This window comes from Heloderma suspectum, chromosome 3, assembly GCF_057233095.1.
Source record: "Heloderma suspectum isolate Gila_16-S chromosome 3, 16-S_ref, whole genome shotgun sequence".
Lineage (NCBI taxonomy): Eukaryota > Metazoa > Chordata > Lepidosauria > Squamata > Helodermatidae > Heloderma > Heloderma suspectum.
The window spans coordinates 191,422,847-191,447,753 of NC_139460.1; the positions used below are offsets into that span (position 1 = coordinate 191,422,847).

Sequence of the window (24,907 nt, forward strand, 5' to 3'; positions counted from 1 at the left end):
ATGGGGTACCCAATAAACAGGCCACACCTGGCCATGCAGCTGCTTGTCAGCCATTCGTTCCATTACTTATGAGCCACCAACCATGGGTGTGTGTGTATGCCACTGGCTGTCCTTCCTGAATGGCTAGTGCCCCACTTTTGTCAAACCCCTTGAATTATAGCTGAAAGTCCTGACTTCACTCCCATCTGGGTGTGTTTCCTTTCAACTTCAATGTGGTGGTGTATGGAGGCCAACTGCCAAAACAGTTATCCTTGTTCCAATATTTCTGGCCCTGACTGTACGTAAATACTTACGTAGCCTATCACGGCTAATGTAGCAAGGGAAATGGCAGCCGCAGACAGAGGCCGCCATTCGCACCCACAGACGAGGGCAGCGGACAGCCAACACAAGGTAGGGTCCGTCCCAGGGAGGTTTCGTGGGGTGGCAGCGGGGATTGCTCCGTTCCGTCACAGATTCCAGGGGGCCGGATTATCTGGCGTCACTGGAGTCCGTGGCGGAATTCTCTAACATCCCTAGGTTACTGACGGGAGAAGAAAATGCACTCAGCACACGTGAAGTAACAGTCTCTCATTTGTTATTAAAGGCTGGCTCAGAACCCTGTTGCTGCAGGTATCACCTGTTGAAGTTGATGTTTGAGCCTCTGTGGGCTGATATTTTCATATCTGCTTCTCCTTCTGTCTATATTAACAAAATTGGCACAGAAAGTCCATTAGGATGTGGAGCCTGCTCCAGCTGCTCCAGTGTGTCTTTGCATTAATCTGTCCAAAGGCGTACATAATAAATTATAAAGGGCAGTCTGTATTCTGTGCAGCTGCAAGTTCATGCAGAATGCAGCATTTCTCTGACAGTTGACCTGGGCGTGACTTTCTGAGTGCAACTAGCAGATGGAAGAAGCGTCCTGCACATAACAATAATCTGGTTATTGGTGAGATCAGTTTATCAGTGATATGCATGTTATTGCTGTGTATCAAAATTGGTGTGTGGGGTGTGTGTGTGTGTGTCTGCATTCTACTTTTGATACTTTAAAATAAATAGTGAAATTCCATTTTGAGCCCTTGTGTTTGCAGAGAAAGGATTTGAAACAAGTAGGCAATGTTCAAGGAAGACTTAGGGAGCAGAAAGAAGGGCAAAATTAGGGCAGTCAGGAGTTGGGCATGGCATCTGTTTTACCCAGCCCTTCCAGCCCTTTGGAGGACCCAAAGACTAAGAAAATGCCACTGGATGCACAGATCATATAGGGCCTAGAGATAAAGTAGACTGTTGGCAAGAGAGACAGAGTGGTATAGAATGTTGGACTTAGACCAAAGTTCTTGAAGCTTCCTGGGTGATCTTGTGTGAGTCGCATCTCTCAGCCTAACCACAGGGTGATTGTGGGGTTACAATTGTAAATCTTATCTCTGTTAACCACCTTTGGGAGAGTGTGGAGGAGGAGGAGGATTGGTTGGTGCTGATAAGACCAGTCAACTCGAACATGGTGAACCATATAGGGGAAGATGCTACCTTTCGCATATGGACTCTGCTGGTGTAAGGAAATGACTTAGAGCAGGGGTCCCCAACAGGGCTTCCAAGGGTACAGGTCTGGCCTTGAGGCCTCTAATTGTGCCCTTGTGGTGATTTCTATGTATACAAGCCATGTCTACTAACTTCCTGGTTGATCTATATTTTTAAATCTGTGGGCCTGGATTCTCTATAATCATTAAGTCTATGTACCTCAACTTGCCATTTTGACATACCCCCTTGGTCTCTGATTGGTCAAAGTAATAGGTTACAAACTGGTGTTCTTACTCCCATTCTGTGCCTGCTAGGAGTAGGGATGGCGGAGAATTCCGCCACGGATCCCAGTGAGGCCGAATGCCAGCACATTCGGCCTCCCAGAATCCGTGGCGGAGCAAAGCCCACCCACCCCACGAAACGCACATGAAACGGAGCCTACCTGGCTGCGGCTGTGGCGGCAGCTCCGTCCGCTGCCGGGCTGCTGCAGACGCAAATGGCAGCCGTCATAGCGGCCGCCATTTGTGTCCCTATGCCGGCCCGTGATAGCCTACATATATATTTACGTAGCCTATCACGGCTAAAGCAGGGATGCAAATGGCGTCCCCTACGCCATTTGTGTCCCTGCTTTACCCGTGATAGGCTACGTAAATATTTACATAGCCTATCATGGACTTGCGTAGGGACGCAAATGGCATCCCCTACGCAGGACGCCATTTGCGTCCGCAGCAGCCCGGCAGTGGCTGGAGACCCCGCTGTAGGTTGGCCTGGCCGGCGGCTCTGCAGCCTGGCCATGGAGCGGAGCCAGCCAGGCAGGATTCCAGGGGGGAGGAATGGATCGCCTCCCCCCCGTCGAGGATTCCGGGGGGAGGAATGGATCGCCTCCATCCACCTGCGGAACTCAGCGGAGCCAGGTAAGCAGGGTTTCGTACACCCCTAGCTAGGAGGAGTGGGCATGAGTGGTGGATGGATTTGTTGGAAGAGAAAGGTAAGTGTTCCCCTTGAATGCAAACTGGCAGTACGGGGATGGGACCGAGTGAACTGGGGGGTTTCCATCTGAGAGGGGAGCACAGACAAAGGTAGGGCATTTCCTGTCTGCTTGCTCTCCCTACTACCTACATGGGGGGGGGGTGCTTTGTCGCCAACACTTTATTTTTTTGTGTTGGGAGGTGTGGTGCTTGTCTTCTATACCCTTCTGTTTGTTTGTTAGGGGTGGGTGGGTAAAGCAATGGAATTTCCAGCCTATTCACTCATCTGCCCATGTTACTTTACCTACAGGCTTTTGTGTTTGGGGTGGTGGTGATGCGGGGGCATTTCTCATTCTCCCCCATGGCTGCCTGCCTTGTGCTTGTTGTGGCACTCTGGATGTTGTTTGGTGCACATGCAGAGCACATGCAAAATTAAGGATTTTGCCGTGTGCTCAGTCATACACCTGTGCTATTTTTGTTCATTGTGCATGCTAGGTTTCTGGGCTCGCTGGCTGCCCCACCCAGCCCCATTTGTTTGTTTTTTGCGGTGCACGGCAGTGGAGTCCATTTATGGGGAGGGAGGAAGCCAGAGCCTTTTCCTGATTGCTTGCCCCCTGAATCCTTTCTGACCTGCCCCCGCCCTCACACTGCAGCCATTTTATGAGCAGCCATGCCCCCATGGTGGCCATTTTGTGAGTGCCCATGCCCTCGCCATGGCAGCCATTTTGTTGCTGGTGCCCATCGCACTTTATCAGGACTCCAAATGTGCCCACAGGCCAAAAAAGGTTGGGGATCCCTGGGTCACATAAGCTGTGAGCTCACATAAGCTGTGAGGCAGGAAGTTAATGGCTCAGATCTCACCTCACCTACAAATCTACTAGATGGCCCTAGGAAAGCTGTTATTCTCTCAGCCCCAGCCCCTCATTTGCAGTATAGAGATGATGATGATGATGGCCTACCATATAGGTTTTTTTTTAAGGATTAGTGGACTGACTGAGTAACACATGAGAACGTACTATACAGAGTAAACACACAAACAGAATTGGTAAAGACCTTCAAAAGAAGAAAGTTACAATACCTTTGTCATACTATCTGAGGCGAAAAATATCCCATACTCCAACTCATTATACAAGGGGAAATGGAAGGGAAAAGATCAATAGGAAGAACATGAACATCATGGTTAAAGAATCTGAGGGAATGGTTCAGGTGTACTTCTACGCAACTATTCAGAGCAGTGGCGTCAAAAACAAAATAGCTGTAATGATAGCTAACCTCCGATAGGAGAAGGCACCTTAAGAAGAAGATGGATTAGTGAGATAATTACTTATTACTCTTAAGACTTGAAAGAGCAACATAAATGTTTTTTTATTATTATTTACCAGCCAAATCTTTGATTGCAGGCTTCTGGTACTGTGTGATTTCCATGTAATGGATTGTATTCATCTGCCATTCAGAATTTCATGTTATTTATTACTTACATTATTTTTATTATTTTAGTCTGGGATCACATTTGATCAATATTTGGCCACTGTAAGAACTTTCATGCAGTGATATATCGTCGTGACCAAGGCATTCCAGGAGGGGGCGGGGAAGCACATGTTTTGTGTTATCATTTCATCTGGTTCTTTGGTAGTTTTGTTTGGTAAGTCCCCATGAGAACTCAGCTCAGGAAGCTCATGTCTGAGATCACACAGATTGGCTGTGCTTTGTGTCAGCCATGTTCAACAGATGGAACACGATTGTTCAGCTTTCAAATATGCCTTCTGGGATCTCTATTGGTTCTCTGGTCGAATGTTAAATTCTTTCTGCATGCCTATGACCAGCATTGGACCTCAGATATAACTCTTTTGAATTGAAGAAATGAATAATGCTCTATTTTCATGAGATGGTAAATAACATTTCTACGTATTCAGTCTTCAAAGGAGAGGCTGCTGTTGGAGCACAAAAAGGGAATTCAAATTAGCGCGGACAAACAGTGCTCTTTTATCTAGGATTCTGCAAACTTCCATATCACTGCAAGAACTAGAAATATAAAGGGGAATTTATGCCACAAACCCTGCAGATTCCCAGGCCAAAATGCCCCTTGCCTGGCTTTCGAGTGGACATTGATAAACATGATTCTAGGAAGTTCTCATGACTATGTGAAGTTGAAAGAGAAGGATTCTGCCCCAAGCAAAAGCCAGGCACAAGGCAGAATTAGAAGACTATAGAACAGCCTGCCCCAGCCTGGTACCCTCCGATGATTTGGACTATGACTCCCAGGCTTCCTGACCATTGACCATGCTGGATGGGAGCCAATGGAAGTTGAAATCCAAAACTTCTGGAGGGCACCAGGGTGGTGGAAAGCTGCTCCAGAACTTTGATCTGTGGGAGAGCTGCTTTGAAGGAACATAGGAGTCCAGGGCTCTTTGCCTTTCCTTCCTTGCTTCTGGATTTGGCAATGAGAGTAGGTAGGTTTGGTCCTGGGGTCTCCCATTGCTGATCCATACTTTTAAGTAATAAAGGACTATATCCTTGTAGGAACCCATCCTCAGTGCAAGTGTGTGTGTGCATGTGTGTAGATGAACACTAAGCAAATTTAAGTGGGTTCTTTGTTGCAAAAATCTATTGCAGTTTGGACACTTATCCGCTGCTGCAAAGATTAAACTTTAATTCCTAGAGACATGAATCACAGGTTTGTTTGTTTTTATAATTACATTTATATCCTGCCTTTCCTCCAAGGAGCTCAAGGCAGTGTACATGGTTCAACCCCCCCCCCCCATACACACACAGTGTAGTGTGAGAGACAAGGCAATGGAGCAGAGAAGGAGTCTCAGAGTTTGGCCTGCAGTTTCAGGATTTTAGCTTCTTTTTCAGGGTCTGCAGGGGAAGGAGTAGTAAATAAAATTTCAGGATGAGATGACCAAATCAAGGGCATAGGCAGTTTTTTGTTTGGCTCAAAAGCTTTTGTTATTTGCTCCATGCTCATGTCCATCAGTTTTACCCCAGAGTTCCCAAGAACAGGTGGGCTAACCTCACACCCACTAAGCACCATCCGCTGCAGCAATCAGGCACCAGGAGGCTCTGTCCCTACGCTGTTAGGCTCCTCCCCCCAGGGCTGGCCCTACCATTAGGCAGAGTGAGGCAGTCACTTCAGGTGGCAGATGCCAGGAGGCAGCAGCAAGAAGTTGGAGGAGAGAGCTCTGTGCCCCCTAAGTTGGCCTGCTGCCTTCAGGTGCAGTGGAGGATGCTGTCCCATTGCTAGTGTTGAAGACAGATTCAACTGCCACTCCAGTTGGCTTTTGTACATGGAATGGGAAGGGATATCATCTTGTCCTTTGCCTCAGGCAGCAAAATGTCTTGGGCCAGCCCTGCCTCCCCCTGAATCTTGTATGAGCCTCAGGAGCAGCGGCGCAGTGCTCTGGGGTCGCACCAGGGCTTTGCTCCTGCACTGTTATTGGTGCTGGCTTCCAGCCGGGTCACAGACTGCTGCTGCTGCAGGGCAGATGCGGCTGGAGGAGGAGGGAGCAGAGGAAGGGAGTGCAGGCGACTGGCAGCTGCCTCTTGCCTCCCATGCAGAGCCAGCCAGACAACGGGGGAGAGAGAGGGAGCTCTGTAGCCTCCTCTTGGCGCCTCCTATTCTCCTCAGCTCTCAGCTTCTCGGCCTTCCACCCCCTGAATAGCTGCCATGCCTCGCAATTCGACCATCCCCAGCCAGCTTCCTGACCCTTTTCCCACCCTGCTGCCTGCCCCTACTCTGTGCCTGTATGTCCGGCGCTGCCCTTATCATCCTGTAGCACTGGCCACGCATTCACGGCTGCTGCTGCTGGCCACAGCAGGAGCAGGGTGGGGGCACTGCTGGTGCCATTGTCTGTCGCTCGTGCTCATGCATGGGGTTTGCATGCTATGCGTGGGAGAGGGATTCTAGTGGGCTTGAGGTGCAGATGTTAGCAGGGGATCATGTTTTAGCACCATGCAGTGAAAAGTTTTCATGTACTGTTTGTTTGCACATCAAGTTTGTCCTTCAAGGCGCAGGAGGGGGCCTGGGGTTGGATCCAACCCCTCTGGTTGACAGTAGGATCCTAGGTTTGTTTACTCAGAAGTAAGTCCCAATGTGTTCAGTGGAGTTTATGTTGGAGGGACTAGGGCCAGGAGTCACTTAACCTGAACTTGAAGGCTTAATATGAGTAAGTTGGGAGGGGATCTCTGAGAGGTCCTTCTGCCTTTTCCTTGTCTCCTCCCTCTACTTGTCTTTCCTATCTTCTTCCTTCTTCCTCCTGCAAGTGATGCTGACCTCAGCCAGCTTACCTTGAGATGTAAGTTTGTTATATCTCCAGTAAAAGTGTGTATAGGATTGCAGCCTTAAATTAGGTGCGGGTCACCGTGGACCAAGTTCCATTTATTTCAATGGGGCATTGCTTCCCACCTGGTTGCAATGGCTCTTTGTAATAATAATTAATAATAAATATGCTGTTGCTGCTGCTGTTGTTGTTGTTGTCGTTGTTGTCTTGAGTTGAATTGAAAAGGACTAACCTTTTTAGGCCGCACTGGAGGCGTTCAAGACAAGGCTGGACAGCCATCTGTCAGGGATGTTTAGACTTGGATTCCTGCATTGAGCAGGGGGTTGGACTCGATGGTCTTGTAGGCCCCTTCCAACCTGATCCTTCTATGATTAACCAAATAATTATTTTCTAGCAAGTTGCTGGACATGACTGTGTGCGTGTGTGCACGTGTTTTCTTTTCAAATGGACTTTTAAATAATTCTGAATTAGGGTGACCAGTTACTCCAAACAAAGTGACTGAAAGCTCATCTGTATTGTATAATCTTACAAGGTTGCATACTTTTAGAAGGGCTGTGAGGGGCTGTGTCTGTGATTATCATGAAGGGGCCCTGCATTTCTGAATTTGCCACTGCACTACTGCTCAGGAGACACAGGAACCCAATTTGACAGAGACGTGCGGGAAGGCCAATCAGGGAGCAGACACTAAGACCAGGCCATGTGTTTTGTGGCAAATTTTGAGGGTTGGATGGTTTGGGCTCTTCTGCATTTGGAAGAAGCTGCAAACTGAGCAGAGGTTAGTTTAGCTTGGAAGACAGAGGGAAGACTTGCTCTGTTGCCATTTTAGCCAGGCGAAGTCACATAAGAAGCACCCCTCCCCCGCCAACTGATTTTAAAGCACTTTGGTGGGGAAGGTGAAGCCCTGCTTTCCATTGGAGATATAGGTAGATATAGATATAAAATCTCCCTAACCTCCCTCCCTCTTCTTTTCCCCTTTTAAGCTAAATACTTATTCTTTATAAAGTTGTGTCTGAAGAGGCTTGGAGGGAAATAGGGGTGGTCAGTAGGCATCCTAGAATGAATCCCTTTGCATCAGATGATACTCCTCACAGTTTTGGGGATCTCCGGTGAAGGTACTGCAGCAAGTTAGAACCCAGGGCCTCTTGTCCTAATTCATTTCCCTTTTGGAGGGGCGAGAAAAAGGGTCTTCCCCCAGTGACATGGAAATGACAGTACTACTGGCCAAGCATACAAGGTTGTTGAAAGGGTTATTGTAATAATATATGTGAAGTACTTTGAACTCTCAAAGTACAAATATTATTATGAGAGAATTGCAGTTGACTGAGATGTCATTAATCGTCCAGTTAAACCACAATGGGTTAGGGCTGTGGGCAATGTTACACTTGTGCAGAGCAGGCAGGGCTGCATTCCCATAGCTCTGTAAAATAAGCTGCGGTTGCACTTAGCTGCCTGCTTCCAAAGAGGTGATTGGCACAATTATGGCTTATTTTACATGGTTATATGCACCCGGCCCCCATTGATAGATTGTGCTGGGGATCACATGTGCAATACCCATTTGCACACATAATTCCCCATCTAGTGAGGCCCTAGGGATGCTAGGGATTTGTGTCTGGAAGCAAGTTTCTGCATACATATGGCCCACAACCTAAACTGCAACACTGGAATCAATGCTCTTTTGCACAAGACCTCATTACAGGGAAAGAAAAGAAAAGCCACACAGATATAGCGCCTTGGTTTTTAGAACACAAATACATAAATTTTTAATCTGAGAAAAATACAAAATGAAACCATGTACAAGTTATGTACAAACCCTTTTTACAAGACAATATATTTATCACTGGATATTACATATGACAAAGTCAGGTAGATCATTTCTGAGCACCAGCATTTGCTCTCTCTTTCTTTCTGTCCCTCCAAACCTTACTCACACAAAAGAAACCAAAAATTATGAAACCACACTCCTTTTTCTTGATGAACTTTAATGCCACAGGCATTTTCTATTGTACCTTTGGGAGAAACAGCTGGCTAAAACAGATGTCTCTGTAACTTATAGTCCCATATTTGCTTCACTGTTGGTGGTTGTAGGGAAAGTAGGTAGGCTTCCTTTGATGGTTCACAAAGTTTCTAAATCTCTTAGTTGCTAGTTTTCATGGCAGGCAGCTTAAAATTTGTAGTTTCTAGACATTTGTGTGCCTCGGGTACTATCCCAAAAGCAAAGTTAAAGAATAAAATTTCATTTAAAACATAACCAAAGTCTACTAAACCTCACCTTTGGAACATCTGAAGGATTTTATCTAATGCTTTCACTCCCCCCCCCCCAAATCTAGTCTTTCTTCTTAAATTGTATTAAGATGCCAATCTAGTATTTCTCCTTAAATTTTAATTAGATTTGTACATGCATTTTTCTTTTCTCATTAGAAAGCCTCTAGATCAGAAATTAATTGGGAATGGAAATGAATCTGGGGGAAATGGGACATGCAACAATAGCTGTCACAAAACCATATACACATTTGCTTGCCTCAGAAATCCACTGGAAGCATACTTGGGTGATCAGTGCATAGCAAGCGCATTGCTGCCAGGATGTGATACTTATGCCTGCTCTTGGGAGGCACTTCAGTGTGGGTATCTCTCAGTGAACAAGTGAGGAAATCTGCCAAAGTAAATGCAACTAAGCAGGCGAGTGCTTCACTGGTTAGTGCTAGTGTCATTTGCATGTATGAGTTGCCAGATCAAATTTCAAGGAAACATGGGGACACTTTGGACCTCTAGTATCTGAAATAAGGGTGGATGATTGTGGAATCCATATCCATGTGACATGGAAGTAAGGGAAACCCTGTTGCCTTAGCCCAGCAAAGGAGATACGTGCATGGAAGTGGGCTGCCACAGGCAGAGCTGCATTGTTGACCAAATGGGTATTTTCTTTTTCTCATGTGGATGTACAGCTATGTTATATTCTTGGGAACTGTGATATTCTGGAATGGGGGTGATCCTTTAAAATATAGGGCAGCTGGTGACCCTGGCCGCTGCATGCCACAAAATGGAGCCCTTAAACTGATGCTACGGTGTGTGGTGTTCTTATTTCTGAAGACCATGTAAGCCTTACATTGTAAGGTATTCATAAGGAGAATGTAGCTGACCTAGCTATGGAAAGTGTCATGAATGCTGAGTTGTGAAAACACGGATCGTTAACCCACTGGTAAGTTATTGCTCTTGTCGTGGCAATTTATGCAGCTTATTATTGCAAAGTATTTAAGCATGTGTTTCTGCAAATAAAGCCTTCAAGTTTATCCATTTTGTTTGCCTCTTGAGGGCATCCACACCAGATTAATAGTTAGCAGCTAATACTGTTTAGAGAATTTCCTTAAAGATATAGTGAAAGCTTTCTGTAATTGCCTTCTGCATCACTGCTAAATGGTATGCTTGAGGGAATAACTTTCACCCTTGCATGCTGCTGCATTCTTTACTTTTCATCCTTAGCTGATTCTTGAATTTAAAAAAGGCATAAGTAACATGTCTAGATTTGGCAAAACAGGCAGGGACCTGGGAAGAAATTACATGACTTCCCCCTTATTTGTGGTTGCTCCTACTAGTTCTGCAAGACAAGTTGTTCTGGCTACTTTGATCCTCATCACTACGGCCATGTCCTCTAGATCTAGTATAGCTAACACGTTGATATCCCTAGATGGAGTTTGATATACCCTCATACAAGTTTCTTTCCCAGTGACTCTCATTGACAGAAGTGCTTAGTGCTAGAGCTGAAATATATGAAGAAAAAATTCAATTTTAATTCAAAATCACAACTGTGAGTGCCACAGTGCAACAAAAAAACCTCCCCCCCCCCGAGCTAATTACACAATGTGCACTTAAGAGCATAAGAATCTGTTTGTCATCCACTTAATCCAACATTCTAGCCCTGTTCAGGTTTTTGGGCCTGTGTTAATGAAGCATGTGAGGAAGGGAGCATGCTAGTCATGTTGCCTCCACTATTTCCATCGCCATGTTCATATAGAGGCCATCTGCATCTGTGGAGGCTTTCCACATGATTTCGATCCTATGGAGAGCCTCCATGGATACTGGAGACCCCTCCTTTCAGAAAGTCACCCTCCATGTGCAGAGGGTGTCAGAAATTACAATGGAGGGGGTGGGACTAGTGTGCTCCCCCTCTTCACGCATTTAATCAGCATAGTTCCTGAAAGCATGAACATTTAGGAAACTTACAAGCAGGTCATAATGAAGATAGCCATCCCATGTTGCTCTTTTTTTATTTTCAGCACCTTCTAATTAGAAGCATACTGTCTTTGAATAAGGAGGTTCCATTTTAGCTATCATGGGTTGGCAACCATTGATAGGCTTATCTCCTATGCATTTGTTTAATCATTTTTAAAATGATGTGTGCTAGTTGGAGACTATTAAGAGCTTGAATCTTGAATTCTGCTATGCAACTCATGTTCTAGACAAAATTCTGAATTTACAGACAAGGGGGGAAATGTTTTGCCCTACTTTCAGTTAGGAATGGGAGAATCAGCAAAGCTCGATTTTGTTGAGTTTTTCCAAGCCTCACCTCAACACTCTGTTCATCCCATTTTTGTGTGTGTCCAATTGCAAGCTTTTGTTGTTGTTTGAGCAGGAAAAGCATTTTTAAAGTGTGCATTTTGGGGTGTACATTTTTAAAGTGCATGTCCAAGTACACACTTTTCCCCATTGACTAAGCATAAAAATGAGCATTTCCAAAATGAGCATTTTTCAAAGTGCACTTTAGAAATAAATAAATCACATTTTATGAATTCAAATGCAAGTTTGGGAACCATGAAACTTTTCCTGAACAAATGCACTTATATTTTGAGTTCAGGGCTGCAAACAGGACAAATCTGGGTCAAAACTGAATCCAAGATTCTCATATGTCCTAACTTTCAGTTGTAGAAGCTTCAGTTTCTGCCACCAGAACTGGAGCTTTGGCTGACTGGAGGCCACTCACCTATGTTCAGATTCAAGTGTGATATTTTAGAATATGTGATATTTCATAATCACTCAAAGCACAGAAAATCTTTAGACTTGGTTTTATCCTTTCCTAAGCCACTAGCCTGTCCACCATCTTGGCTTTAGCTCTTTAGCCCAATGTGTACAGTGGCACTGCTAGGGCCAGACCAGTCCAGGCGCAGGTCCAGGGTCTGTCTCCTCGGCCTGTTCACCGAGTGTATACAGATGAAGATGTGGGGATAAGAAACGGAGATTATGTCGACAGGACCTCTGTTTGTGTGAGATCCTCTCTGTGCAGCAGCTGAAGCATATACGCTCTGCCAATATGATCTGTTCTGCCCTCTGTTTTTGCAGGATACAGATCATGCAATCAGAGCCTGCACACTTGAAGATATATGCATGTGTTGAAATCACAGGTAAGGGCAGGTGGCACAATCTCAGCTCCCTCCCCCTCCTTCTCCCTCTGGGCATTCATTTGTACATGTTTCAGATGTCTGCACAGGGCTTTTGTTAAGACAATATGTTGGCACTACAGTGGGTCATGTTTCAACTACCTGTCCAGCCGCCTGAACTTTTTTAAAGGTGAGACTAATGCAATATTAGTTTAAGATACCTAGGATTGGCATTTGAACAGTCAAATATTGTCTGTAATGAAGTAATTTTAAAGCATGAATTGATTAAAGTAGTAACAAAGAACAGAATTGATAAATGCTACTGTCTTCTAGAAGAGTCCAGGGAGTTACACCCAGAAACCTTACAGAGGATCATGGCAAATCAAGTGAAGTGCTTCCTCCCCACAGGAAATGTCGTAGTGAGACCTGACATCAGAGTAGCTGTTACCTAGGTGACTCTTTGTGCGTGTGTTTGCTTCCTTCCATTCATGTTGTTGTTGGCCAGCAGGAGGCCATGATGGCAGAGAGTTATATGGAAGAGAATGTGGGGGTGGGGGGGGAGAGAGAGTCCTGCAGCTCTGGGGATTAAAGGAGTTTTGTTCCTAATACTCCTTTTTTTTGTATTGCTGGAAAAGGTGCAGAATAGGGCAACCAAAATGTTCAAGGAGTTGTAGCACCTTCCTTACAAAAAAAGCCCAACATGTTGGTGGCTGTTGTAGCTTAGAAGAAGAAAAACATTGAAGGGGGACAGGGACCAGGACATTGCAGAGGTTTATAAAATTATACATGATATAGAGGAAGTAGATAGGAATTTTCCTTCCTTGTGATACTAGCCCTCAGAGTCATCCAATGAACTTGCTTGGTAATAGATTCAGGACAGGCAAAATAAAGTAATTCTCACGTAACACGTACTTTTTGCTGCCACCAGCTGTGAGAATGACTGCTGTCCTTGTGGGCTTTAAAGGGGGATTAGAAAAATTAATTGAGGGTCAGTTAATTCAGCCTTCCACAACTGGGTGCTTTCTAGATATGTTGGACTGCCATCACCCCAGGCAGTGCTGGGCTACATTGGGTGGAGATGATGGGAGTTGCAGTCCAACATGTCTGGAGGGCACCTGGTTGGGGAAGTCTGGTTCAGTCAATGGCTATTAGCCATGGTAGTTCCATGGAACCTCCAGGTTCACAGACCAGAGACCTCTGAGGACCAGTTGCTGGGGAGGAAGCAACTGGGAAGGACTGTTGCCTTAACACCCTACTTGTGGGCTTCCCAGATAGCCCATTGTGGATCCTAGTTGGATCCGTGCTCTAATCCAGCATGACTTTTCTTACGCTCTTATATTATCAGGCAGCACCATGATGTAATAAATAAAGGCAGGCTCTCACTTCCATAAGTCTGTACTTGACTTTGGAATATATTTGACTGCAGTCATATTATTTGGTGGTCAACTGACTAACATTACAATATGTCTTATTCCAGCCATGCAATTTGTTCCCCTATTGGATTTTGAATAAGTAATTTTAAGGAGGGTGTTTAATGTTTTCTAGGCATGCATGCCATTTTCTATCATTCCATTCACTTCATTGTAGTCTGGAAGGTGGACTCCCTTTAATTCATGCTTCCATATCAGGGGGATTCTGATGTTAAGCATTTGACACTTTTCTTCTAATTCTTCAAAAAGCAGGCTCTAAATGTGTGGCATTTCAGCTGATTTAAATTCATAGTTCTGTGGACTTCTCTTTTCCTCAGCTGTCTCTCATCAAATTTATTGCAATGTTATGCACACATTCAGTTCACTAAATCCCTGGAGAACCCATGCTTATGAAGGGGCTCAAACTGCTTTTAGCTGCATCACCTGCCAGGCGTGGGTAAAAAGCCAAAGGCTTGCTGACTATGGACAGCCCAAAGCATGAGGAATCAATTCACATGGTGGGGTGTGATATAAATCCCTTCCATGAAGTAACTGCAGAAAAATCACCTTTTGGTGGATATTGCAGACTTGTGACTAATACTGACTATGTCCTTAGCCAGACACATCTCATGTAACATTGTTAAATTTATCCACTGTCTTTATTGGTAATTACACAGAATTGTAATTACACAGTAATCACACAGAAATCACCTTGTCCTAATAATTTTTCAGAAATAGGGACATGGTATGAAGGCACTTGATGGAGTAGTCTTGCTGAAGCTAAGCAGGTTTGGATCTTATTAATGCCTAGATGGGAGACTGCCTGGGACCCTCCTGCCTGCTGCCTTGAGTTCGATCATGGAGGAAAGGCAGGGTATAAATGTAGTAAGTAAATAAAATATAACTCAAGGAACTGACCAGTTCACACATGAAATTGTCCTTCTCATATGCAGATTCTCAACTGTTCCAGGATACATATTCATGGGGATAATGTAATGTGTGAACACGACAGTCATGGCAGAGAGCAATTCCTATGACCATGGAACTGAAAAAATGGCAGTTGTGACCATGCGGATTGCTACTGGTTGTAAGTCCAACCTGCCTCTTCCCCAGGGCTGTGTGTGCTCCATGATAAAAGTATTTCAATTCTGCGCTCAGGCAATCCAACATCTGCACCAAGAAAAGCTGAATTCTGTAATCTGTATAAGTTATGCAAACTAAGCCAGTGTTTTGAAATGTCTCTTATTTTGCATGCTTGATTCTGTAGTATTGGCCACTGAATAATTTATTCTGGTTTTGCTAGTTATGGGGAAGGGCACAGAACAGTGCCGGGCACTGGCGCCTCTTCCCCAGTCTCTGCAAATCTGTTTCAGCCTACTTCTTTGGCACAATTTCAGCAGACTCAAAGACCTTCAGACATAGTTCCACAGCAATAAGGGCTAGAATCTTGCGATAGATAGATAGATAGATAGATAGAGAACTGATATGCTGAGAAAATTGAATTCTGTACCCAATACCATATTTTGCATTTTTCCCCTATACACAGAATTGGAGCATATTCACAGCCCTGTCCTAACCATATTCATTTCTTCAAAGCCACTAGCAAGCACAAGAAGGAAATATCAAGAAAGCTTCCACTATAATTCCAATCTGCAATCTTCTTAACACAAGATGTACGTGTTAGTTGTATTTATATACCTGGACCAATATTTTGCCTAGTACTTAGCAGAGTAAAGATGTACACACTCACATTGCTGAGTTGCAAGTGTCATTATCTACTATTTAAGTGCCATATCCTGACTTCACTATTACTAAAGCTTCTGCTTTATATAATGTGGCCTTTCTAAGAAACAGAATGGTGAACCATTTTTTAACATCATGGTTCTTAATCTGATTGTACTAATTTCCTATGCTTTCCTATGCTATCAGAGAAAATAGCCTAAAAATCCAATATATTTGAGTGCAATTGAATTAATTCTCTTGACATTGAAGCATATTGTACTTTTGTGTCTTGCAGTTCATGAATGAAAAAGGAGTACAGACACGGGCACAACCTACATAAGTTGCAGTGGGGCCATCACAGACATCCTTGGTGGATTGTGTCCTTTGAAGGGATAGATTTAAATGACCTAATGCAAAATCCAGAAGACAAATTGCAGCCTGTCCATAGATTTACAGTGGTAACATTTCTGAAAGCTAGAGCCCACCTTGGTTTTGGATATTGTGATATGGGTAAATAAAACTATTGCTCATTTGTTCATTTTTAGGAAAGTGGTGAAATAAGTACTTTTGATAAACAATCCAATTTTCCATACATTATATTCACAGTTCTTATTTTTCTCTCTCTTTTGAATAGCTAATTCTACAAAACATAATGACAAAGAAGTCACAGTCCAAGAAGTCACTCCGGAATTAAGCGTATTAGGTGTAAGTATGAATATATTTGTACCGCAGCCAGTAGACAAACATTAAAGCTGAGATAGTTTTAGCTTAAAATATTGGGTTATATAGTGGACACCTTTATCCGCTCAGTGCTTGTTTGATTCACTGATATTACTCTAATGATAACAATATAACAGAATGTTTAATCTCTGCATTTTTACAACTTTGCACAATTACAAAGCCTAAAATTAGCTTGTGTAGTGGGGCCCAGTATCATCTTTTGCCTCAGCCATATTGTCCCCCTTCTCTTTAGGAGATTATCTGCCCCAGTTTTATCTAGATCAGCAGTTGGTAATTTAAACCTGGAGAGAGTTGCTAAATTATTTAGAGCCTCAAATGCTGGGGTGGCTATATACTGCAGCACAGACATGAAACGTCACAATTTTGTCTGATGGCTAGAAAGCTTGTCGGCCATTTTGTGAAAAAAAAAACTCTGACTGAGCTGTAGGCCTTTTATAAAGGCCTTTTCTATGTTATATTAAATACATTCATTATTCTTTGTTACTATGTTTATGCTTATTTTGGTGTAACCTTTATAGGCAGAGTCCTCAAAGCTTGGAAATTAAATGTTGATTTCTAACACATAAAAAAGAAACACGAAAATCAGGTGACTGTAGCATAGCATGAGCGGTACCTGAACCACAGTGTTTGCATCATAGTTAGAGCTCATCTAATATCTGCATGTATTATGACTGAGAGACTGTATTCAGCCTTTACCAGCACAAGAGGGCAATGGCAAGTTGTGATATGGAAATTAGTTGGGTCACCTTTCAGGGTGCAATATCAAGGCTCTCTTGCCTTTTTTCAGCTAAACACAGATCATGGTGTAAAATACCATGATCTGAGTACTTATCAAGTTTGCTTTGTACAGGTCTAGAGTGACCCTTTTACACTGAGATGTGCTGATAATCGTCTGCATGAAGCATAGAAGGAAGGCAGCCTCACGTCTACAACTTTCTGGGAGGTACATGACTAGTATCTTACCTATGTGCCGCATTTTTGTTTTATGCTAATGTTCACTACCTTATTGCCACTGACTGTTACCCATTTATGTTATATTGGACACTATATTTACCTGTGAGGAAGATGCTCTGTATGAACATCTGTAGTAACTATGGTGGTAAACAAATGGGTAATTTCAGAATAATGTTAATTTTACAAAAATATGATGTTTCCACTTTTCCAAAATAAATATGCTTCAGTTTATTAAGAGCTGGTGTCAATGCTAAACAAAATACACGTCTTCCAGGAAAGAAACATTCTAGTAAACTCTTCTTTGTTTCTTCGTCTTTGATTTACTAAAATACAAGTGGACCTTTTTTTTTAAAATACATTATTTGTCTCTCTTACTTACATTTTTGCTTTGAGTTGTGGCCATCATTCTCCAAAAAGACACAGAAAGGAGCAGGAGAATATATATATATATATATATATATATATATATATATAGTTAGTGTGTGTGTGTGTGTGTGTGTGTGTGTGTGTGTGTATATATATATATATATATATATAAAATTTGCTGGAGTCTGGCCACATTTGCAGCTGTTTTGTTAAGGGAAAAATACTTGACAATGAAATAAAGGAAAAATATATTTTCTTTCTAATAAATAAAAATAATTTAAAACACTAGAGGCTATACATGACTGTTTTGATTATGTTCTTTTATAAATGAAATAATTTCCAAAATACATGGAAGCAAATATTAAAGGCAGACAAGAAAGATGTCTACTTTGCTTTCTGGCAAACGCTTGTCCTTTTTTAACTTTTTCCACCAGTGGTTCCGCATGAAAAAGGAATAAATGTCACATCACCATTCACGAAGTCTGTCAGGTTTATTTCCTCTCTTTTAAAAAAAATGTTCTGGCCTCTTGTGAGTCAACATTCGTCTTCAACTTCTCTGATTGGCGGTATCAAGCTGCTTGTAGATTTATACTGATTGATCTGATTGGCCACGTGTGTGCTCATGGGCTTGATTTGAATATTTCTGGGATAGGCATTTTCCGGCTCATCTGTAAACCATTTCTTTTCTGCTAAAGAGCAAAATGGGTAGAGAGACAGAACAAGGGAGGAGGAAAATGGGAAGTTTAATTAGTGCCATGCCAAAAGCAGTTGAGAAAAGTGCATATAGGTTTTTTTTAAAAAGCAATCCATAGAAAGTGACTTTGAATAATGGCTAGCAGTGAAGTGCTGTAGTCTTTATAAACCTGAAAACACACTGCTTAGAAGAAAGGATGGAAAGTTTGCAAGTCTGAAGGCAAAGGGTTAAAATGAACTGGAAGCTGACTGACTTATTTATGGAAGGTGATTAGACCCTTTAACATGGAGTGTGGGAAGTGCTGCTCTCTAATGTGATCAGTGAAGTGACTCATGATCGACTTTGAGGAAAGCACGTCCACATGGTTTAGATTAGAACTGAAATGAATTTACTGATAAATTTGCTGGAATAATCTCCACTGTGAATTTCAGTGTCAAATATTTGGTTATCTGTTTTTCATATGTGGTGATACTTGGTTTCAGTAACTGAAATTTCATTTCTGAAATCTAATATTCTATACTTGGCAGTATTAGAACTGACCTGTGATAGTATTTATTATTAGATAGGATTAGAAAATTAACATGCAATGTCATTTGAGAGTTGACATAACTGATAGCTGACATGCAGTATTTGACAGCAATTGGTAGATAACATGCAGTAGAACTTAACATATGACAGATGATCATTCATGAGATGTGTATTTGATGCCTGCCAAAATCATATCAATATGAATTTATATTTCAAATGTGAACTGTGAAATTCAGAATCTGAATGGCAAAACGGGAAAATGTGCCATTTCAGCTAGAGTTGAATTTGCATTTAGTTTTCACTAATTCCCCCTGGAATGGGGCTATTATATTTCCTGGTGCTGATGGCAGAATAGTTGCTGTCTGTTCCTACATATTCCCTGTCCTAGACTGCAGTTGTGAAACACAACTGGGGAACAGCCCCAGTTAGGCATCATGGGCTTACTTATCTCGTGAAAGTTCAAAATAGGAATGCTTAAAGAATTTGATCTTTGTACAATTCAATACAAATTGAATTGACCTGCATTTTCTGGACGAATATGCAGATTGGGACTTATTTAACCACTGGATTTTGCACTTCCCGAATGTTCTAATGCATTCTCATCTCAATAAAATGATCAAAATGTATTTTTAAAATGTACATTTTTGAGAATGCATCTCTAAGTGCAAGTTTTTGTGTAGATTAAAAAAAACAATACATAGATTACTGCAGGAATGGGATCAAACAGACTGATGGGTGAACATGTGCAAAGGTGACACAGACCAGAAATAGACTGATTTGTTCAACCCTGGAAGCAGGGAAATGGACAGGCAAGATTGGCGTAACAGTTTATAGGCATGGCCAGCATGGCTGAGAAGGAATCCCTGCAGGCTCAAAGCTGTGAAAAAGTGCCCATTTGGAGGAGGGGAAGGACCTAGGACCTTCCCTCCTATATGGGCCTAAAGTTGCCACAATGGCCCTTGCCAATGCAGTGAAACATAGAATTTGTCCCATATGCATTTCCCAACATGTCCAACCATTTCCCAACCACTTGCGTATAGAAGAACTCTGCTGGGATTCCTTTGGAGGTTTTATACAGGGAATTGTGTCTGAATAAGTTGATGTGGTGGCATCCACAGCAGTGTAGTGATTTATGTACACGATGCCCAAAGGAATCTTTCCTAAACCTTGCTGTGGCTGTATACTGACATTACTTTGAAATAAGGCCCTGCTTCCAGTGCATGTATTATTTTTGTTAGGTGTCCAACTTAAACTGGTGTATTAAGAATTAGCTGATACATAGAGGTTTTATTCCCCCAGCAGCTTGTTATGTACCATTTTATGTTGTTTGTGGAAACTTTTTACATAACTAATTTTAAACTGCAAGTATCCTGCAAATCAAAGAAAGGCAAAGTGAATAGATTTTTATTTCTCTTTCAAATATACATGTTCAAAAGGGTGATGCTTCCCTCCCTAAGGAAGCTAGTTTGATTCTGAACCAGGTTCTTCACTCTCTAATTAAGTTTGCTCTGATTTGAACAGATTGGCCGATAGGAATTCATAATGTTAAATCCTGCACAGCGAAGCGAACTGATTAAGTGCCTTAAATTATTCTTCCTGACAAAATGATAAAGTTACAATCTGTTCTAAGATGATCTACAGCTTGCCAGACTCCAACAGCTTCTTTCTATATTCATTTATCTTTTTTGTCAAGCTGGGTTTTACACATATATAGCCATAGATCTTTTAAAGTCATCAGAACGTCTGAATTGTTAATGAGGCTCTAAGGGAAAGGCTTCTGATGGACTGATTTCAGAAAGGTTGTAGGGAAAAACAATTCTAGGAAATGCGTATGCATCAAAATAATTTTAACTCCATTTAAAAACCATTTAGTTCAAGTGTGACACATGAACCACTATGCATTTGTGGAAACCAATTTTGTATGATCTGTAGTTAAACTAACCTTTCAGGGAGGTGTTAAAATGTGATAGTTCGCTTGTTTTAAAAGCCTTGCAGGATCACACAAACCATTTCAAAATAACTGTTTTTAAAATGCTTTGTATTTAAATTATTTTTAGAGAAATTAAGTATGTATACTTTCTATCTCTTATCTTTTTTCATTAATATTTGTCAGACGTGATGCTTTGCAAACTTTGCTTTACATGAGGGAGCACTTGGGGCAAGATATTTGAAGTCTGGGAGGGTCTGGAGAAGGAAACTATGTTGCTTCTTAATCCAACAGGAGGAAATATACATGCCAATAAATGCTGTATGCACATTCCCCTGTGCTGAAATGCCTGAGGCAGAAGCTGGGACAATTGTGTTGGTCATCTCAATCTGCTCCCCACTCTCTTCCTATAAACAGACAATCAGATCCTGGATTGGGATTTTCAGCCTGCAGAAATATGTATTTAGGCAAGCGTTTCCTCCTGTTAGATCAGGCTGTTCTATTGATATAAACCTTGTGGGAATAACATGAGCTGTCCTGAAATGGACAAATGGTCATTTCCATTGCCTGAATTTTAGGGATGTGCAAAACCTTCCAGAGACACTTTGTTGATCTTGGCAAGATTCTTTTCGCTTCCTTTGAAATTCCTGATGTTTTCGCTTAGGGCAAAATCTGGTGGTATCACTACTAAATTTCCAAAATATTTGCAACAATTAGCAAAAGGGCAGTGATTCATATTTTCATGTTGGTACCAACTACTAGCAAGGCAATGGGTTTCCATTATTGTGCATGCTTTTTAGGATCAGGAGCAGCAAAATAAGGTAATAATTCTTTAAGATATGCAAATCCACTGGGAGGTTCTCTTGTATAAACTGCATTCAGAGAGTAGCTCAAGAATACTACCATTTACCTGTAGTAGATGAGATTAAGAAGAGGTGGAAAGAGTACACAGAAGAACTATACAGGAAAGATCTTAATGTCCCTGATAGCCATGATAGTGCAGTCACTGAACTTGAGCCGGACATCCTAGAGAGTGAAGTCAAGTGGGCCTTAGGAAGCATTACTAACAACAAAGCTAGCAGAGATGACAGTATTCCAGCTGAGCTATTTAAAATCCTAAAAGATGATGCTGTTAAAGTGCTGCACTCAATATGCCAACAAATTTGGAACATTCAACAGTGGCCACAAGACTGGAAAAGGTCAGTTTACATTCTAATTCCAAAGAAGGGCAATGCCAAAGAGTGTTCAAACTACCGTACAATTGCGCTCATTTCACATGCCAGCAAGGTTACGCTCAAAATCCTACAAGCTAGGCTTCAGCAGTATGTGAACCGAGAACTACCGGAAGTACAAGCTGGGTTTCGAAGAGGTAAAGGAACTAGGGATCAAATTGCCAACATTCGCTGGATCATGGAGAAAGCAAGAGAATTCCAGAAAAGCGTCTATTTCTGCTTCATTGACTATGCTAAAGCCTTTGATTGTGTGGATCACAACAAACTGTGGCAAATCCTTAAACAGATGGGAGTACCAGACCACCTTACCTGTCTCCTGAGAAACCTGTACGAGGGTCAAGAAGCAACAGTAAGAACCGGACATGGAACAACCGATTGGTTCCAAATTGGGAAAGGAGTACGACAAAGCTGTATATTGTCGCCCTGCTTATTTAATTTATATGCAGAGTACATCATGAGAAATGCCGGATTGGATGAATCACAGGTCAGAATTAAGATTGTCGGGAGAATTATCAACAACCTCAGATACGCAGACGATACCACCCTAATGGCAGAAAGCAAAGAGGATCTAAAGAGCCTCTTGTGGAGGGTGAAAGTGGAGAGTGCAAAAGCTGGTTTGAAACTCAATATTAAAAAAACTAAGATCATGGCATCTGGCCCCATCATTTCCTGGCATATAGAAGGGGAAGAAATGGAAGCAGTGACAGATTTTATTTTCTTGGGCTCCAGGATAACTGCAGACGGTGACTGTAGCCATGAAATTAAAAGATGCTTGCTCCATGGGAGGAAAGCTATGGCAAACCTAGACAGCATAGTAAGAAGCAGAGACATCACCTTGCTGACAAAGATTCGTATAATCAAAGCTATGGTTTTACTTTTCCCAGTAGCAACGTATGGCTGTGAGAGCTGGACTATAAGGAAGGCCGAGCGCCGAAGAATTGATGCCTTCCAACTGTGGTGCTGGAGTCCCTTGGACTGCAAGGAGGTCAGATCAGTCAATCCTAAAGGAAATCAACCCTGACTGCTCACTGGAAGGACAGATACTGAAGCTGAAGCTCAAATATTTTGGTCACCAAATGCGGAGAGAAAACTCTCTGGAAAAGACCCTGATGCTGGGAAAGATTGAAGGCAAAAGGAGAAGGGGACGGCAGAGGATATGGCTAGATAGCATCACCGATGCAATGAATATGAATTTGAGCACACTCCGGGAGAGAGCGGAGGACAGGAAGGCCTGGCGTGGTATGGTCCATGGGGTCACGAAGAGTCGGACATGACTTAACGACTGAACAATAACTACTCATTTGGGGGCTTGCAAAGTAGACTTTTAAGGTGCATTATGCCCTGAATTCTTACTACACTTGATTTTACATTCAGTGGTATTGTAATTCAAGTGCTACCTATAATAAAATAATTTCCTAGTGTTTAGCAGAAGCCATAAACCTATTTTTAAGCTGTTTGTTTGTTTGTATGAGTTATACCCCATCTTTCCAACAAAGAAATGGTGTTCAAAGCTGCTCAAGATTGACTATTCTTGGTAGCCCCTTTATGAACCTTGGGGTTAAGTTACAAAATAAAGTGAAGAAAGTAAGTTTGGGGTTTTTTTTTTGGAAGACTCTGCATTTTAGATTTGTGCTACAAAATTAACCTTTTGGTTTGGGTCTCAAAACAGATTCATGCCATCCTACATACCCTGTGGGCTGTCTTATTTCTTATCTTTGTAAGCTGCCGTGAGAGCCTTTTTGGCTTAAGGGCAGAGTAAAAATATTATACATGAATTTAAAAAAAAATACTCAAGGGTATTTTTTACTCCCCCTCAAGGGTTTTCCTACCATTGGTTACTATTCAGCTCCTCTCAACTGTACACCCATCTCAGTGTTAGTTGCACCTCCAACCTCCTACTTGATATGAGGAGAGACACATGATCTAATAAAATGTGGCTGCCACCATCACAGCTAGTTTGGTCCTGAGCTTGGAAAAGTCTTCCTAAGGTCAGAATTCTCTGTCTCTCTCTCTCTGTATTTATGGGGCTACCTGAACCAATTCAGAATCCACATTCACAACCCGTTTTTTGTAGGCAATATTTCCAAACAGAATATAATTTATTACATATAATATTTGTTGGCATGTCAATTGACACTTGAAAATGTGAAAAGAATTCTGATACGTTTCTGGTGGACTAAAGCCAATTTATGGACTAAAGCCTCTGAGTTCAGAGGTGGGCAACACAGGCCCAGAAGGGCTAAATAAGATTCTGAGGATCCCCAGCTTTCATTTTTAAAACCAAGTATGTCTGTAGCCCTCATAGTTCTAGACAGTTCAGTGATATTTTATGCCACCCCCCTTAGCATTTTATGCCATTACATTGTGGAAATAATATATAGTCTGGGGATGTGTCTACCAGCTGCAGTTTAGCTATCATTTATGCTGTTAAAAATTATGTGCAAAAGATGTTACATTCATGTTACTAAAATATGCAAACCAGCTGTACCCCTATGGCTCATTAAGAATTTTGCTTTCAGCTGGGAACACATTGCCCAATTCTGATCTCAACATAAATACCCCAATCCAGCAAGGGAGAGCATGAGCAGGCAGGCAATGCAGATCTGGATGTGCATCTGCATCCACGTTGCACAGTTTACTCTGCTCATTTGGGCCTCACTGAACATTGCAGGATGCAACTTTCAATGCGGATCAGGATTCGGGAATGCACATCTCCAGCTCAGGCCACCACTTGTAGATGCCCGGTTGTGTGAACAGAGCTCAGTGTTTTGTGAAAGGTCCAGCACTGGAAGTTAGGCCTAGGGCTGAACATTAGTGGGCTCTCCCACACTGGAGGCGTTCAAGACGAGGCTGGACAGCCATCTGTCAGGGATGCTCCGACTTGGATTCCTGCACTGAGCAGGGGGTTGGACTCGATGGCCTTGTAGGCCCCTTCCAACCCTACTGTTCTATGATTCACAGCAGAACATTTTTACCAGGAAATAAATGTTCTTCCAAAGTCCCCTTAATGTTTATCTCTTTTTTTCACTGGATTGGATCATCTTCACAGTATTGACTGGCTGCTGCTGCAGTGCCATTAATTTTTTAAAACCAGTGTTTTTATCCCCTAGAAGCAAGAGTCACTATTTAGCCAGACAGATTTGGTTATTTGACACTGCCACTGAGGGCAAATGAAGGTAATTCAGAGTGAGGGCAATGCTTCCTGACTCACTTGTTCCTTGAGAGG

The 24,907-nt window shown here is 42.4% G+C and overlaps 1 protein-coding gene and 1 long non-coding RNA gene across 2 annotated transcripts in view; one reads left to right on the forward strand and one right to left on the reverse strand.

The window, feature by feature from the left end:
- The first annotated feature begins 846 nt into the window (after positions 1-846).
- LOC146350570 (uncharacterized) lies at positions 847-17,209 on the forward strand. Its single transcript, XR_014789318.1, has 4 exons — positions 847-925; positions 15,535-15,749; positions 15,874-15,944; positions 16,831-17,209. It is a non-coding gene; the product is annotated as an uncharacterized LOC146350570 (long non-coding RNA).
- Positions 17,210-17,607: 398 nt separating this feature from the next.
- KCNMA1 (potassium calcium-activated channel subfamily M alpha 1) overlaps positions 17,608-24,907 on the reverse strand; it is an 829,668-nt gene continuing 822,368 nt past the window's right edge. Inside the window, exon 30 of the mRNA XM_084845225.1 lies at positions 17,608-17,989. Within this exon, the coding sequence (XP_084701351.1) occupies positions 17,835-17,989 (155 nt within the window). The 3' untranslated portion in view covers positions 17,608-17,834. The remainder of the gene's footprint in view (positions 17,990-24,907) is intronic.